Source organism: Papaver somniferum, chromosome 10 (assembly GCF_003573695.1).
Source record: "Papaver somniferum cultivar HN1 chromosome 10, ASM357369v1, whole genome shotgun sequence".
Lineage (NCBI taxonomy): Eukaryota > Viridiplantae > Streptophyta > Magnoliopsida > Ranunculales > Papaveraceae > Papaver > Papaver somniferum.
The window spans coordinates 8,815,891-8,828,754 of record NC_039367.1 but is presented as its reverse complement, the minus strand read 5'-3'; the positions used below and the strand labels follow the sequence as shown (position 1 = coordinate 8,828,754).

Here is a 12,864-nt window from a genome sequence, read left to right as displayed (position 1 = left end):
TATTGACCAAACTAATTGCTCTAAACCTTCCACAATATTAAAATAGGTGGAATTGCGTCAAGTGGTCACCATGCCAAATTGGCTTCCCAAAGTTGTACAAACAACTGGGAACGTTTGGTAAACAATTATTGTTTTCAGTGGAAATCTTGTAAGAATCCTTTTTCAATTCTTGTTTTCAATAGAAATCTTATGAAAAATCTTTCATCAAAAAAGAAAAGATGATATGATTTTAACCTAGATCCTAAGAAACTGAGGAAGAAAGCATAAAAAATGACACCGAGTACAAATCTCTGTTGAAGAACAACGATCTTAAATCGCCTCTGGCTCTGTCTCTCTCCAAATGAAAAATCTAAGATCTATAAATTGAACACAGAAACATAAAAAGGATAATTAGGGTAATAAGAAAAAATCGCATTTTATGAATCGGCTGAATTTTGGGCTAACTCCTACAGGTTTGGTCTAAACTGTTGGACGCAGGTTTTTTTTTGACTAGAGAGTACTAGGCCTCAGATGGGTGGACTAAAGCGTCCTAAGCCCAGTAACTTTGGGTCTAAACGTCAATCTGTCAAAGTTTGGCCGTGAGAAATCAACTCAAATGGGATCGCGCAGGTAACAGGCCCAGCCCAAATGTCTTTTTTTTAACTGAAATTGGCGTGTCAGTTGGCTGGAACTGACAGTGTATCTTTATCCTCTATTACAGACAGGATTTTCTATATGTAATTTTTCCTGTAACTTTTCCTCGGAATCTTCTTTTCAAACACGACTGGGTTTTCCCGTCCGTAACTTCTCCAGTATCATTTTTTTCGTTTTCTTACACTGTAATCACGGCTAGAAGTCCTAGCCATATACTCTCCTGGATCTTTTTGCTATTTTTTCTTTCTTTCTCTTCTCCCTATCGACCACAACTTCCTATTCCTAGTCTCGATAAAGGCAACAACAGACAATATCCAAACTCCATCATCAACAACTCCATTTATCGATCCTTGCCATCATCACACTGAAACTCTCAAGCTGAACTCCATTTTCTTTTACTTTCCAACTCATCGCCATTTTCTCTGAACTGCCCGAATCCATCCCAGTCATCATGCCAAGATTGAGTAAACAACGACCATCAATGGCAGCTAACGTCAACTGCCATCATCACATGCATCTTCCTTGTTGTCTCGAAGTTCTTCCATTCGTTACATCTCAGCCGAAAAGGCATCAGTTCTCCCTGACTTCTCTGAATCGATCACCATCACTAATATAGTTCAGCTCCATTGCCATGATCATCATATAGTATCAAAGGCAGAAGCAACACTTTCTTCCATCCTGTTCTTAACTCCTCCATCGAGCTGAGATCATTCCATCCTCTTGATGAGACTATAACGGGCTCCTTTAGCGTAAACCCTGACCCACATGTGTGGTACAATATTCCGTACGTCATCTGCAGCCTTTGGGCTCAGATTTCGAAGATCAACCATAACTTTTTTATGTTCATGCTCAATGTAAGCTTAGGAAGCACTCCAAAACAACCCAACTGCTTCATTGTTCTGGTATTTCTTTTTGATGTTCTCTACATTTTAAAACCTCGCAATTTACATATCGAGTAATGAGCAAAGCCAAGACATGTAATATGGAACATATACAAATGCAAAATCATAGAGAAGATTTACAACGGTGATGTGTAGGCAAAGTGTATCATGGTAAAAGTTCCGGTTGTAGTCACATCCTATAAGGTGTTGTCGTTAAATACCTTTAATATGGTAGGCGCAGAAAACATGGGTAGCATCAGGAAACGTATTTTCAACAGCAGTACGGATGGGCCGAGATCTGTCTGAGGCAATAACCAGATCCTTCCGCTTTGAGAAATCAGCCCCAAAGGTCTTGGCCAACTTTTCCATGAACCAAGCACATGCCTTGTTATTCTCCGAATCAACAATTCCAAACACAATTGGGTAGATTTGTTCATTAGCATCTAATGCTACGACTGACAGTACGAGTCCAAGGCGTTCGCCTGTTAGATGTGTACCATCGACAGCAAACGCTAACCTCGCATGTCTCTTAAATCCTTCTAGGCATACTCCAAGAGCCACAAAACAGTACTCAAAAATATTATTTTTATCGGTTTGAATTGTTGTAAGAGTTCCTTGGTTAAGGTCCGCAAGCATGTGACTATACCCGACCAGGTGTTGGTATGACTCATCCGTGGAACCTCTTATCAGTTCTATCCCACGATTACAACCTTTAAATGCCTGCGTGTACGTAACTTCCACTTTGTAAGTACGTTCCAAGTCACACTGAAGCTGTCTGGGTGTGTAAATGCTATGACACTGTGCAAACTTTTTCTTGAAAAGTTCGGCCAAGCCACGACTGGCTGATTCTATTTTGATGAGGAGTTTTTCGCGATCACATGTGTGAGGAGCTCTGATGGAGTTGATTACAAAGTATGATAGAGCACCCATCTTCGTTGCCCGCAGACGCCACCTGCATGACGGATCTTTGCAATCGACAACCAGCCTTTTTCGGTTGGACCTTACAGTATGCCAGTTAAATCTTTCTTTAATTTTGGCAAGTTCTAAGATAATTTCAAGTACCTGTTTGTTCTTGAATATGTTTTTTCAGCCAGTTCATCGTGCCTCATTTTCCTTGCTGGTGGAATGTATCGTCGTCTTCCGGTTCAGGATTACAAGGAGCATCGTGCAGGCTGCGTAGCCTCTTGCTGCCTGGTGTACCGAGCTCTTATGTTATTATGCGCCTCTTAGCGGGTGGAAATCTTTTATTCCCTGGAATAAATAAACAAGATATTTGTTTGGTAATTTATAGACACCAAAAATAACCACGCAGATCAAAGCTCCGGTTATTTTCCACAGCCTGATCAACACATAAAAATAACCTAATCTACTGCTAACAAGAAAATTCACAGAGTCTCCTAAGCGCAGAAACCACAACAAGATACTAACAATGTGAATGTTATGTGTACAGATTAAATCCACAGAATTCGATTTTCTGTAAACTAGTAACAGTACAACAATAAGAGGGACAAAATCACACACCTTGGTGGCAGTCTCCATCCTCAGAGGAATTCATCTTGGAAGGGGTTAACGGACTAATGACTCCGGCCCCGCCGTGGCTTGCATGTTGATTGGCGTTTAAAGGAGTTACGGGATTTCTACGATTCTCACTACCAAGATTTACTTCATAATCGGATTTGGATTTTACGGTAAAAAAACTTGTCATTCCTCGTGTCTCCTGGACATATATCCTCAAAACATCATCTGAAGTAATCTTAATGTGTTGCTTTCGTTCCATGTTGGGAACCAGCATAAGACCGTAGACATCAAAATCCGGCTCGTCCAAGAAATTTTCTAGACACATTGCCCTTTTCTTTATTTAGAGTGAAGTCACACGGTAAAGCCAAGGGATGTAATCCGCCACTGCGGCCATACTCATCATCACCAGAATTACTCAGATCTATCTAATCACTATTGCAGTGAAGAAAAACATTTCTTTTCCTTGGCATTTTTGGAGTTGAAAATCAATTACCCTGCAGCTGAAAATCAAGCAATAGACGTTAACAGAATATTAAATCTAACATAACTCAGTATTCAAATCTAATTGACACCAAATGTTAAAAGCCCCCAAATTGTTCTATACTCCTAGGGTTTCCTAATTTTGAAATACATAGTAGGGTATCCTAATTTTGAAATACAAACGAGCAATCAAAGTTTTCAAAAAATTCAATAACATAAATTGATGAATCGAACATCTTACCTAAATGATTCGAAGAATATAAGTGATTTAGAAAATGTATCTGATCTTACCAAGATAAAGAAGTAAACTTGAAAAAGATAATGGAGATACTTGAGTTGAGAAGAACACTAATTCAAGATGGTGGTGATTTGTTTGAAGGAGAGTGGGTGATTTGAGGAGAAAATGTAAAATGAGAAGAGATAAGAGGGAAAGTAAAAGAAATACGAGTTAAGGAGATGAAACGAGGTATAAGTAGTGAAGAACAGTATAGAAGGAGATATAAGGGACTATCAAAATACATAGAAGGACATGTAAGGGACTATAAAAAAACAAAAAAACAATAATAAGGGATGTCTAAGAAAATATTCTAAAATGCTATGACCGTACGTAATACCGATGTGGAGCCTATTGGACACGCTAACTATCCGATGTGGATCCAACGTAAGGGGTGTCTGAGAAATTATTCTAAAAAGCATTAAGGGGTATCTAAGAAAATATTCTAAAATGCTATGACCCTACGTAATACCGACGTGGCAACCAAATTCTAAATGTCATGGGTTTGAATAACAAGAGTCATCGACAATAGAAAAATGGAGTCATGATTTTACAGTCCTGGATTCAACCGGAGGCATGACACTATATCCGGGTGTCATTGGATTCAACCGTGGACAAAGTGAACAGTAAAGTGTACAGAAGTAAAAAAAACTGTACTACAGCCACAATTAGGAACTAGGAATAGTACTGGACCTTATTCGGGCTCCGCATATCGTTTTGTCCACAAAGTGAAATCATCTCTAAGAAAAATTATAAAAGAAACTCGAGGAAATAAAGAAAGGATAAATAAAGGAAACTATTTTTATAAAAGTGATATTCTTTATATAAAAATAGAGTTTTTTCGAGCGACGTGGTTAATCGGAGCTTCTGGTTGATTCTGGCCCCACCATTTTAAATTGTGAAAACTACTGTCAAACCCGTTTTTCTGTTTTTTTCACTCTCAAACCCACAGGCGTACAAAGTCAAGCGCGCACCCAGTTTGACAGACAAAATTTCTCTCGGGCCCATAATTTCCCAAATTCCATTTTCGTTTTGTATTTATTCCCAAACTAACCTCCAGAGAGCCGAGAGAGAAGGTGATGATTTTATCAAATAAAGAGTCGATGAAGGTCGTCATCAACAGTGGTTTATGGTGATTCAATCAACAAAGATGACCTCGCAGATAAAGTACATATCTCTCATCATTTAATCTAGATCTATCTTTTGAGATTACTAAAAAAATTTTAGGGTTCCTTACTGATTTTGTTTTATCTCCCTATGTTTAATCTGGTTCGAAAATCCATGGTCAGATTTCGATTCGGATATCTTAATCTTTGTTACCCATATTATCCATTTGAATTTCTTTAGCTTTTAATTTTGTATCTTATTTGATTTTTTTCTGATGATTTGGTTGATTAAGTAATTTTGTTTTTATAGGTGAAAAGAAAAGTCATTCTTTGACGGAATCTGTATCATCAAAACTAAGGTGCGTCCACTGCTAACAATTTGAACACTGCTAAGTAAAGTACACCACTTTTAATCTTGTAAATGTGAGATTTTTTAATGTCATTATATATGCTAACCATTTACACATTGTTAAGGACACTACATAAATTTTTCTGCATACTCCATAAGAAATCATATCGTGTTTTCCTTATCCTATAGAAAGTGGGGTGGTAATTGGTGATCAAATGTTACCATCTAATCAGATTTATAGAATTAAATGTGTTTTCTTTATTTTGTCCTGTTATATCTCTTTCAAAATTTTGGAGTAAATTAAAAAAAAAAAAACATTATGAGCTACTGTCAAAATTCATATTAAGTTTTTAAGTTCTAAACTTCTAATTGTACAGATCCTATGCAAATGGTTAAAGCAACCGTTCAATTTTAGTAAGTGTATGCTGAAATGTTATGTCGATTAAGCGCTGAGAAATTATTCATGTGGATAGTATGCATTAATTATTCATTTTGGAGTGCAACACTACTATTACACAAAGGGACTGTGTACAAACATTTTTGTAATTTTATGTGTCCTATACGTTTGGATATGCAGTCACCGGTGTGAAAGTAAAATGGAACAATTAGCGTAACAATGTGGACGGAAGAGGATTCACTAAATATATGAAGGGTGGTGAAACCCCCAGTAGTCATCCCAGTCAGGGGTTCGGATCGTTTAATGGAAAAATGTTAGAATTCGGTCTTTATTTCACTTTCAGTAGGAGAACTTTTGAACTCTATTCAAGTTGTGGTCGTCTTGTGGTATCCTCACTTTACTAATATGATCGTCTTGTGGTCTATTTTTTTTCATTTGGTTTCTCTTGAGTTTTTTCTAGGAACAACAAATAAATCATTCATTATTTTCACCGACTGGCAAGGTGAGAATAGACTGAGAATTTGAATATTTTTTCTTGCAGATTGTGATGGTGGATGGTACGTAGTGCCACTCTGGTCGATGATGAACAACTAATTGTATTTTTTTTGTAATCGTAAGACTTATTATTTTATTGTAGTTGAAGGATTTTTGTAAGTTCACTTTTATGGTTTTTTAGTGTTTGGTGTTTATATTGTTGCATGCATTTTTCTGTAGTGGTTGCATAATCTGTTATGCGGTCACTAAAATGGCTGCATAACCTGTTATGTACCAGAGAAAATGGTTGCACAAGACATTATGAAACATTTTTTTCCCTTCAAGTGCTTAAAGAATGGATGCATAATCTGTTATGCATTTGAAAAAATAGATGTATAATCTGTTACGCAACTACAAAAATGGCTGCATAACTTGTTAACTTATTATGCAGTCATGAAAATGGATGCATAATGCATCATGCAGCCTTTTTTTCTCGTTAGCACGAAAATCAACCGATAAATGGCTGCATAATATGTTATGCAGCTGTGAAAATGTATGCATAATCTGTTATGCAGCAAAAAAATGGTTGCATAATGCATTATGCAGCTACCTATTTGTTAGCGCTAAGATAATAAAATGGCTGCATAATCTGTTATAGAGCTACAAATATGGCTGCATAATCTGTCATGCATCCGAGAAAATAGAGTTTTACATTCGAGAAAATGGCAGCGTAACCCATTTATGCAACAAAGTTTTTGTCAGCATTAAAATTGACCATGTTATGCAGCTTCAAATTTTGTTGCATATTTTGTTATGCAGTCCAGAAAATGACCACATAATTCATTATTCATTTTTTTTTGTGAAAATGTTATTTTTTAGGTTTGTACCACGTTTTAATGGGTGCATAATTAAATAAGTGGATGCATGCACCAAAATATGGTTGTACAATTTGTTATGCATCCTTTGTGGTGGTTGCATAACGTGACATGCATCCTTTGTTTTGTTAGAGTGTTATTAATTTTAGGCATATCAATCGTTTTAGTGGTTACGTAACCTAACTAGTGGATGCATAAATCAAAATATGGTTGAATAATTTGTTCACTAATTTATTTATATCTCTTTAGTCAAATGGATTAAGAAATCTAAATAAAAAATTATGAATGATTCTTAGTTTGGGAACCATTTTTATGAAATTTGTGATTTTGATCCAGATCTGGTGGAAAATTTGAGGAATATGAATATATGAGTATAGAGAAATCAGATTTCACAAGTTTCTTTTCCATTTGATTCTCTAGACTTGCTAATTGGGTATGAATTATAATGATTTTCCTTTAAACCGTTGAGATGAAACAAAATTATGGTGGTCATGTTACTGTTGAATATGAGTACTGACAATGAACTAAGTTGAATATGTTGAATATTGTTACCTGTGGTTGTGGTGGTCATGTTGTTGTTCTGGATTGTAGTATGATGAACGGCAGTTGCAAAGAACTTTTTCTAATTTAGTATTCCAATAGTTTTTCATATCATTGTATGTTCTTCACATCCTAGTGTTGTGTTTCCGTTGCAGGGGATTAGGAGGAAATGGGATATAAGGAGGCACACTTCAAATGGAAAATGACAATGCCGTGATCCAAATGATTCAACCATGACAATAGTGAGATATAAGAAGTCCCCTGGGAATTACAAATGAAATTTTCATTTGACTTATTATTGTGTTGATGATGATCAAGTAATTGTACTTTTCATATTGTAACATAAAGACTTATCATTTTAAAGATTTTTGTGAGTTATTTTTTTTTTTAGTGTTTGCATAATTTGTTATACAGCTACAAAAATTACTGCATAAACTTTTATGCATTCAAAAATGGTTGCATAGCGCATTATACAGTCACATTTTTGTTACACTGAAATAAAATAATGACTGCATAATCTTGTGTGCAACTACAAGAACAACTGCATAATCTGTCATGCATCCTAGAAAATGATGCATAATTTGTTATGCAGTCGATAAAATGACTGCATATTCCATTATGCGGCCAATTTTCTTTTGCTGATATTCAAGTCAATTTAAAAATGACTGAATAATTTATTATGTACCTTCGAAAGTGCTTGCACAACATGTTATGTTTTTTTTGGATGGTTACATAATGTTATGCAGCCACCTTTTTGTTAGCGCTGAAATAGGAAAACGACTGCATAATCTGTTATGCAACATCAATAATGGATGCATTACTTGTTATGCACCCACGTAAATAGGTGCATAAGTTATCATGCATCATAAAAGATGAGTGCATAATTCATTTATGCTAGTTAACACTTAAATCAAACAAAAGAAAAATAGTTGCATAACCTATTATGCAGCTATAAAAATGACTGCATAACCTGTTACGCAATCGAAAAAAAAGAATGCATAATTTGTTATTCATTTTGTTTTTGTAGAAATGTTAATTTTTAGATCTATACATGTTTTTAGTGGTGCATAATCAAATTAGTGGATGCATGAACCAAAATATGGTTGCACAATGTGTTATGCGTTTTTTGTTGTGACTGCATAATGTGTCGTGCATCATTCTTTTTGTTAGAATGTTATTTTGTAGACATATACATCGTTTTAGTGGTTGCATAGCCTAACTAGTGGATGCATAATCCAAAATATGGTTGCATAATTTGTTATGCATCCTTTGTGGTGTCTGCATAATGTGTTATGCATCCTTTATGGTGGCTGCATAATGGTAACGTATCCAGTTTTTGAATTTTCTCCTAAAACGATAATCACCTCTGACTTTTTTCGTAAAAAATTCGAATTTGATATTGTTGTTTGTGCTCGTTTTGTAGAGCTTTTTAAAAGCTTTCCAATGAGATAAAATTTGTAAAATTCCAAGGCACGGTTTTTTAGATGTGTTATATTCAAGTTTGCATACCAGTTATACCCCTGAAAAAACAGGACGCATAACGAGTTATGCAGACTCTTTACTAAGCAGATAGGAAATCCAAATTTCTTCCTCTTATAAGTAAATTCATTAAGGGTAACTTTGTCTTGTTACTCTCTTTTATAATTTTGAAAAATAATGGGTGTCACGGTAGCTGAAAAATATTTTGGGCTAGCCAATAAGAATAATATTTTTTATGGGCCTTAGCCTAATTTTTCCTTTTAAATTTCAGCCAATATAATTTCAAGAGAATCTTTTAAACCCACGAAATATCATTTGGCCAATCACATCCTAAAAAATAATTACCTAAAATTACTAAATCTTATATAATCTTATAAAATTATAAAACAATAAAATATAACTTTATGTAATTATTTTAATCATAAAATTAATTTTAGAATTAAAATATATATATATTTCGGAAAGATCACATCAAGATATGCAGTATCCATCATGATTTCATCATAAAATTAAATCGATCATAAAATTAAAAAAATAAATTAATATTGTCCAATGTCCAATTACACTTCATATAAAAAAACTCATCTAATTACAACTCCAAACTATCGATAATTAAAACCCTTGATTTCAAATTACAATTAAACTTCCAAATGAGATTAAATTATCGAATTATTGGTCAAAATTTAAAAGCAAATCTGTGGATGGGCACAAATCAAACTTCTACTAATTAAATTACTTCTGATCAAATTTGAATCAATGATAAAAATTGAAAATCAAAATTATAGTTATGGATACTTACCTGTAGATCAAAGTATGTTTCTTCTTCCACAACAATAAATAACTAATCCTGTCAAATAGTCGAAACAAAATTATCGATTATAATTTTGATGAAAAATACATGATATTAAGCATAATTTTGAGAACGATATTAAGCAAAACAATATTAATAGAAAAGTGCAGTAGACAATCATCATAACAAATTTCAATATTGTTTTTTTTTGTTTTTGTTAATATTACTTACTTAATTTAGAAAAAGTAAAAAATCTTAGACATCTTCCAAGAGACTCTACCAAATTTTTTATATACCAAAAGTAAGGCTTTGGAAACTCTAAAATTGGAGAGTTTTTCATATATTCTTAGTAAAAGAAATCTCACTTTTATAATTTTATTCTAAGACATTTTAGGATATGCACCATATTTTATCGGACAAAAATAATGCAACAAATAAATGTTCGGCATTCTAAATATAGAATGATGAAGCTAAATATACAAAATTACTGCAACAAATATTGCAAGAAACAATCTATTTCTATTTTATGGGAATTTCGGATTTGGGTGATTCTCTATATAAAGCCTTCGAGCAAGGTATTTTTCATTACGTCTTTTTTTGCCTTTTTCTTTTCTTGCGATTTAATGTTTTTTTGTCTTATCTATTTGGTGTTTTTTGTTATGCAGTACCGTGTAACCAATCGGCTCTAATGCGATCTTGAGCATTAACTTGAGGTGAAACAAGATAATATTAGTCCTTTTGAAGCTTGATGATATCGATTTTCAACATACAAATACAAATACACTTCTTCTTTTTTTTTTTGTCTTAACTATGATATGATATGATGCCCTATACAAGATGAGGTGAAAGAAATCATTTCGTTTTATTAGTGCATACCTCTCGCTTTCTGGGCACAAGTTTTTCATAACGAGGTAGTATTTTCATTTTTTTCGTTTTTATTTTTTTCCTATTAATTTTTTTTATAATATGGGATTTGATTTGGTTATAACTTTGCGTAATACACAGAGATTTGATATGAAAAATTGATACACAATGCATATCGAGACAGGTTTTGAGGAAAGAGGTAGTATTTTAACTTTCGGTTGTTTTCTTTTTTTCAATTCAATCTTTTGATAAAATACAATCTTGAAATTCAAGGGTATTTGATTTATAATATAGGGTTTTACTTTTTGTTGATTTACAGCAGATTTGTGATTTTGAAAAACAAACGTTAAGATTGTCGGTGTCTATTTTACTCTCTGTGGGTGATGATTTCTTACTTATTTTTTATTCTCAGTAGAACCATGTGTTTAAATATTGAGTTTTGAGCGTATTTACAACGGCTAAAGAGAAAACTCTAACCAAATTGAGCATTTGTGTTAACATTATTTATTTATAGGACTCACAAGTTCACATGGATTTTTCTTCTTTGTTAGATTTGATGAATGAATAAATTTCTCTATCAAGAAACCCTAAATTGTTCCTCTCTGATGTCCGGTGTTACAAATTATATTGATCTCGCTGAAAACTTGCTTCCAAATGAAATAAATTAATTATATCATTCAATGATATTTGCTATTTACATTTTTGTAGCTTAGTTCTTATAAAGAACCTTATGATGAACTATATAAAAGTTATTAAATGTTTTTTTTTTACAATTGATCCTTTATGTCAAGTGTCACGGGTTCGTCTCTACCAAGTGAGTGGACTTTTCTGCTAAGAAGTTATCGATGGCTTCACTTAATCCTAATCAAAATGTCTCTTTGTGTCAGTCCAAACAAGAGTGCTTTCGAATTTCTTTCAAGCACTTACTGAGGTTATACATTGGCATTTGTTACAAGTGTTACAAGTGATGACGATGATGAAAGAGTCTCTTTGTGTATCCATGAGAAACTTAAGTGATGACAACGGCAACTGTGCGTATAGATGGGGTATTAAGGAAGTAGGTGTCGCACGTATTATTATCTGATTTCGTTTGTCATCATTGATCATATATTATCATTTCCGGCATAGTGGAGGCTCTTAAGCGTTAATCCTATAAATTACAGTTTAATGATATCAAATATGAGGTTATCCATCCAGTTGGAGGAAACCATTCCGCTGACATAAATGAATGTACGTTTGTGCATCTATTAGACAAGGTTAAGAGAATGACATAAATTTGATTTTATATTGTCCTATGTAAAACTCAGTATCCATTCGGTTGATATAATTGGAGATTATTTACTTCACAATTTGAGAAACCGGTGTTTAGGGATGCTTTTAAGGGCATGAATCATGGTAATGAGGATGATTATATTGCACCGGAGCCGCTTCATATGGTATTTGAGATTACTATAATGCATTATGTTTTTTTTCTCGCAATATGTATACATCCCTTTTATTGGTCCGGTCCTAAGACACGGGGACAGGGGACTCCTCCCACTACTTAAAAGAGAGACCAAAAATTACATTTAACTATGGCAGACTTGGCGTATAAAGGTTCATACCAGCTTCTATTCCAGCAAGTGAATGCAGAGTTGGCAAATTAAGGATGCAACAAAATAGACTTTAAGATCCCAGCAAAGCCAAATCTCATAAAATAAATGTATACAACTACAAGATTATGGACAAGGTTATGACAATTAATAATGTAAAGAAGTGAAGTAACCGTCCAACACTGCATTGACAATTCATCAACTCCCTTATCTACCAACAAGAATCCAGCTTTAATCATTCGCCTATGGATTAATAGTATTTATATTTTTCATTTTTCTTAGAGGTTAATTTGCAAGTTAGATGATGTCTTTGTATTAAAATGCTTTAACACTGATTGGTGCCAGTCCTCTTGAATGAATCTCTTAGGTATTAAAGTTAATGGAAGCTGTATTTGGACAATTACAGGGCTGCATGTAATTCATTGTTAACAAAGTTTACCTAATTTGGTAATAAGTGTTACTTATTATAATCCATTTTAATCCACTTAGGAATCTTAATTCGAACCGGATTACAACTTCTGCTTATAAATGATGAATTAGAATCCATTTTTTTACGTTGCCAATGAATTATAAACCATGATGCAATGCGTGTATCCGGTTCAGAAAAAAAAA

At 33.8% G+C, this 12,864-nt stretch overlaps 1 protein-coding gene across 1 annotated transcript; it reads right to left on the bottom strand.

The window, feature by feature from the left end:
* Positions 1–1,727: 1,727 nt before the first annotated feature.
* Positions 1,728–2,444, bottom strand: LOC113315312. Its single transcript, XM_026563606.1, has one exon. The coding sequence runs from the start codon at positions 2,442–2,444 to the stop codon at positions 1,728–1,730; it is 717 nt and encodes a 238-aa protein (XP_026419391.1).
* Positions 2,445–12,864: the final 10,420 nt, after the last annotated feature.

Bases quoted from the DNA above. Each gene is read 5' to 3' on its own strand.
- LOC113315312 (XM_026563606.1), bottom strand. From the start codon at position 2,444: ATGGGTGCTCTATCATACTTTGTAATCAACTCCATCAGAGCTCCTCAC.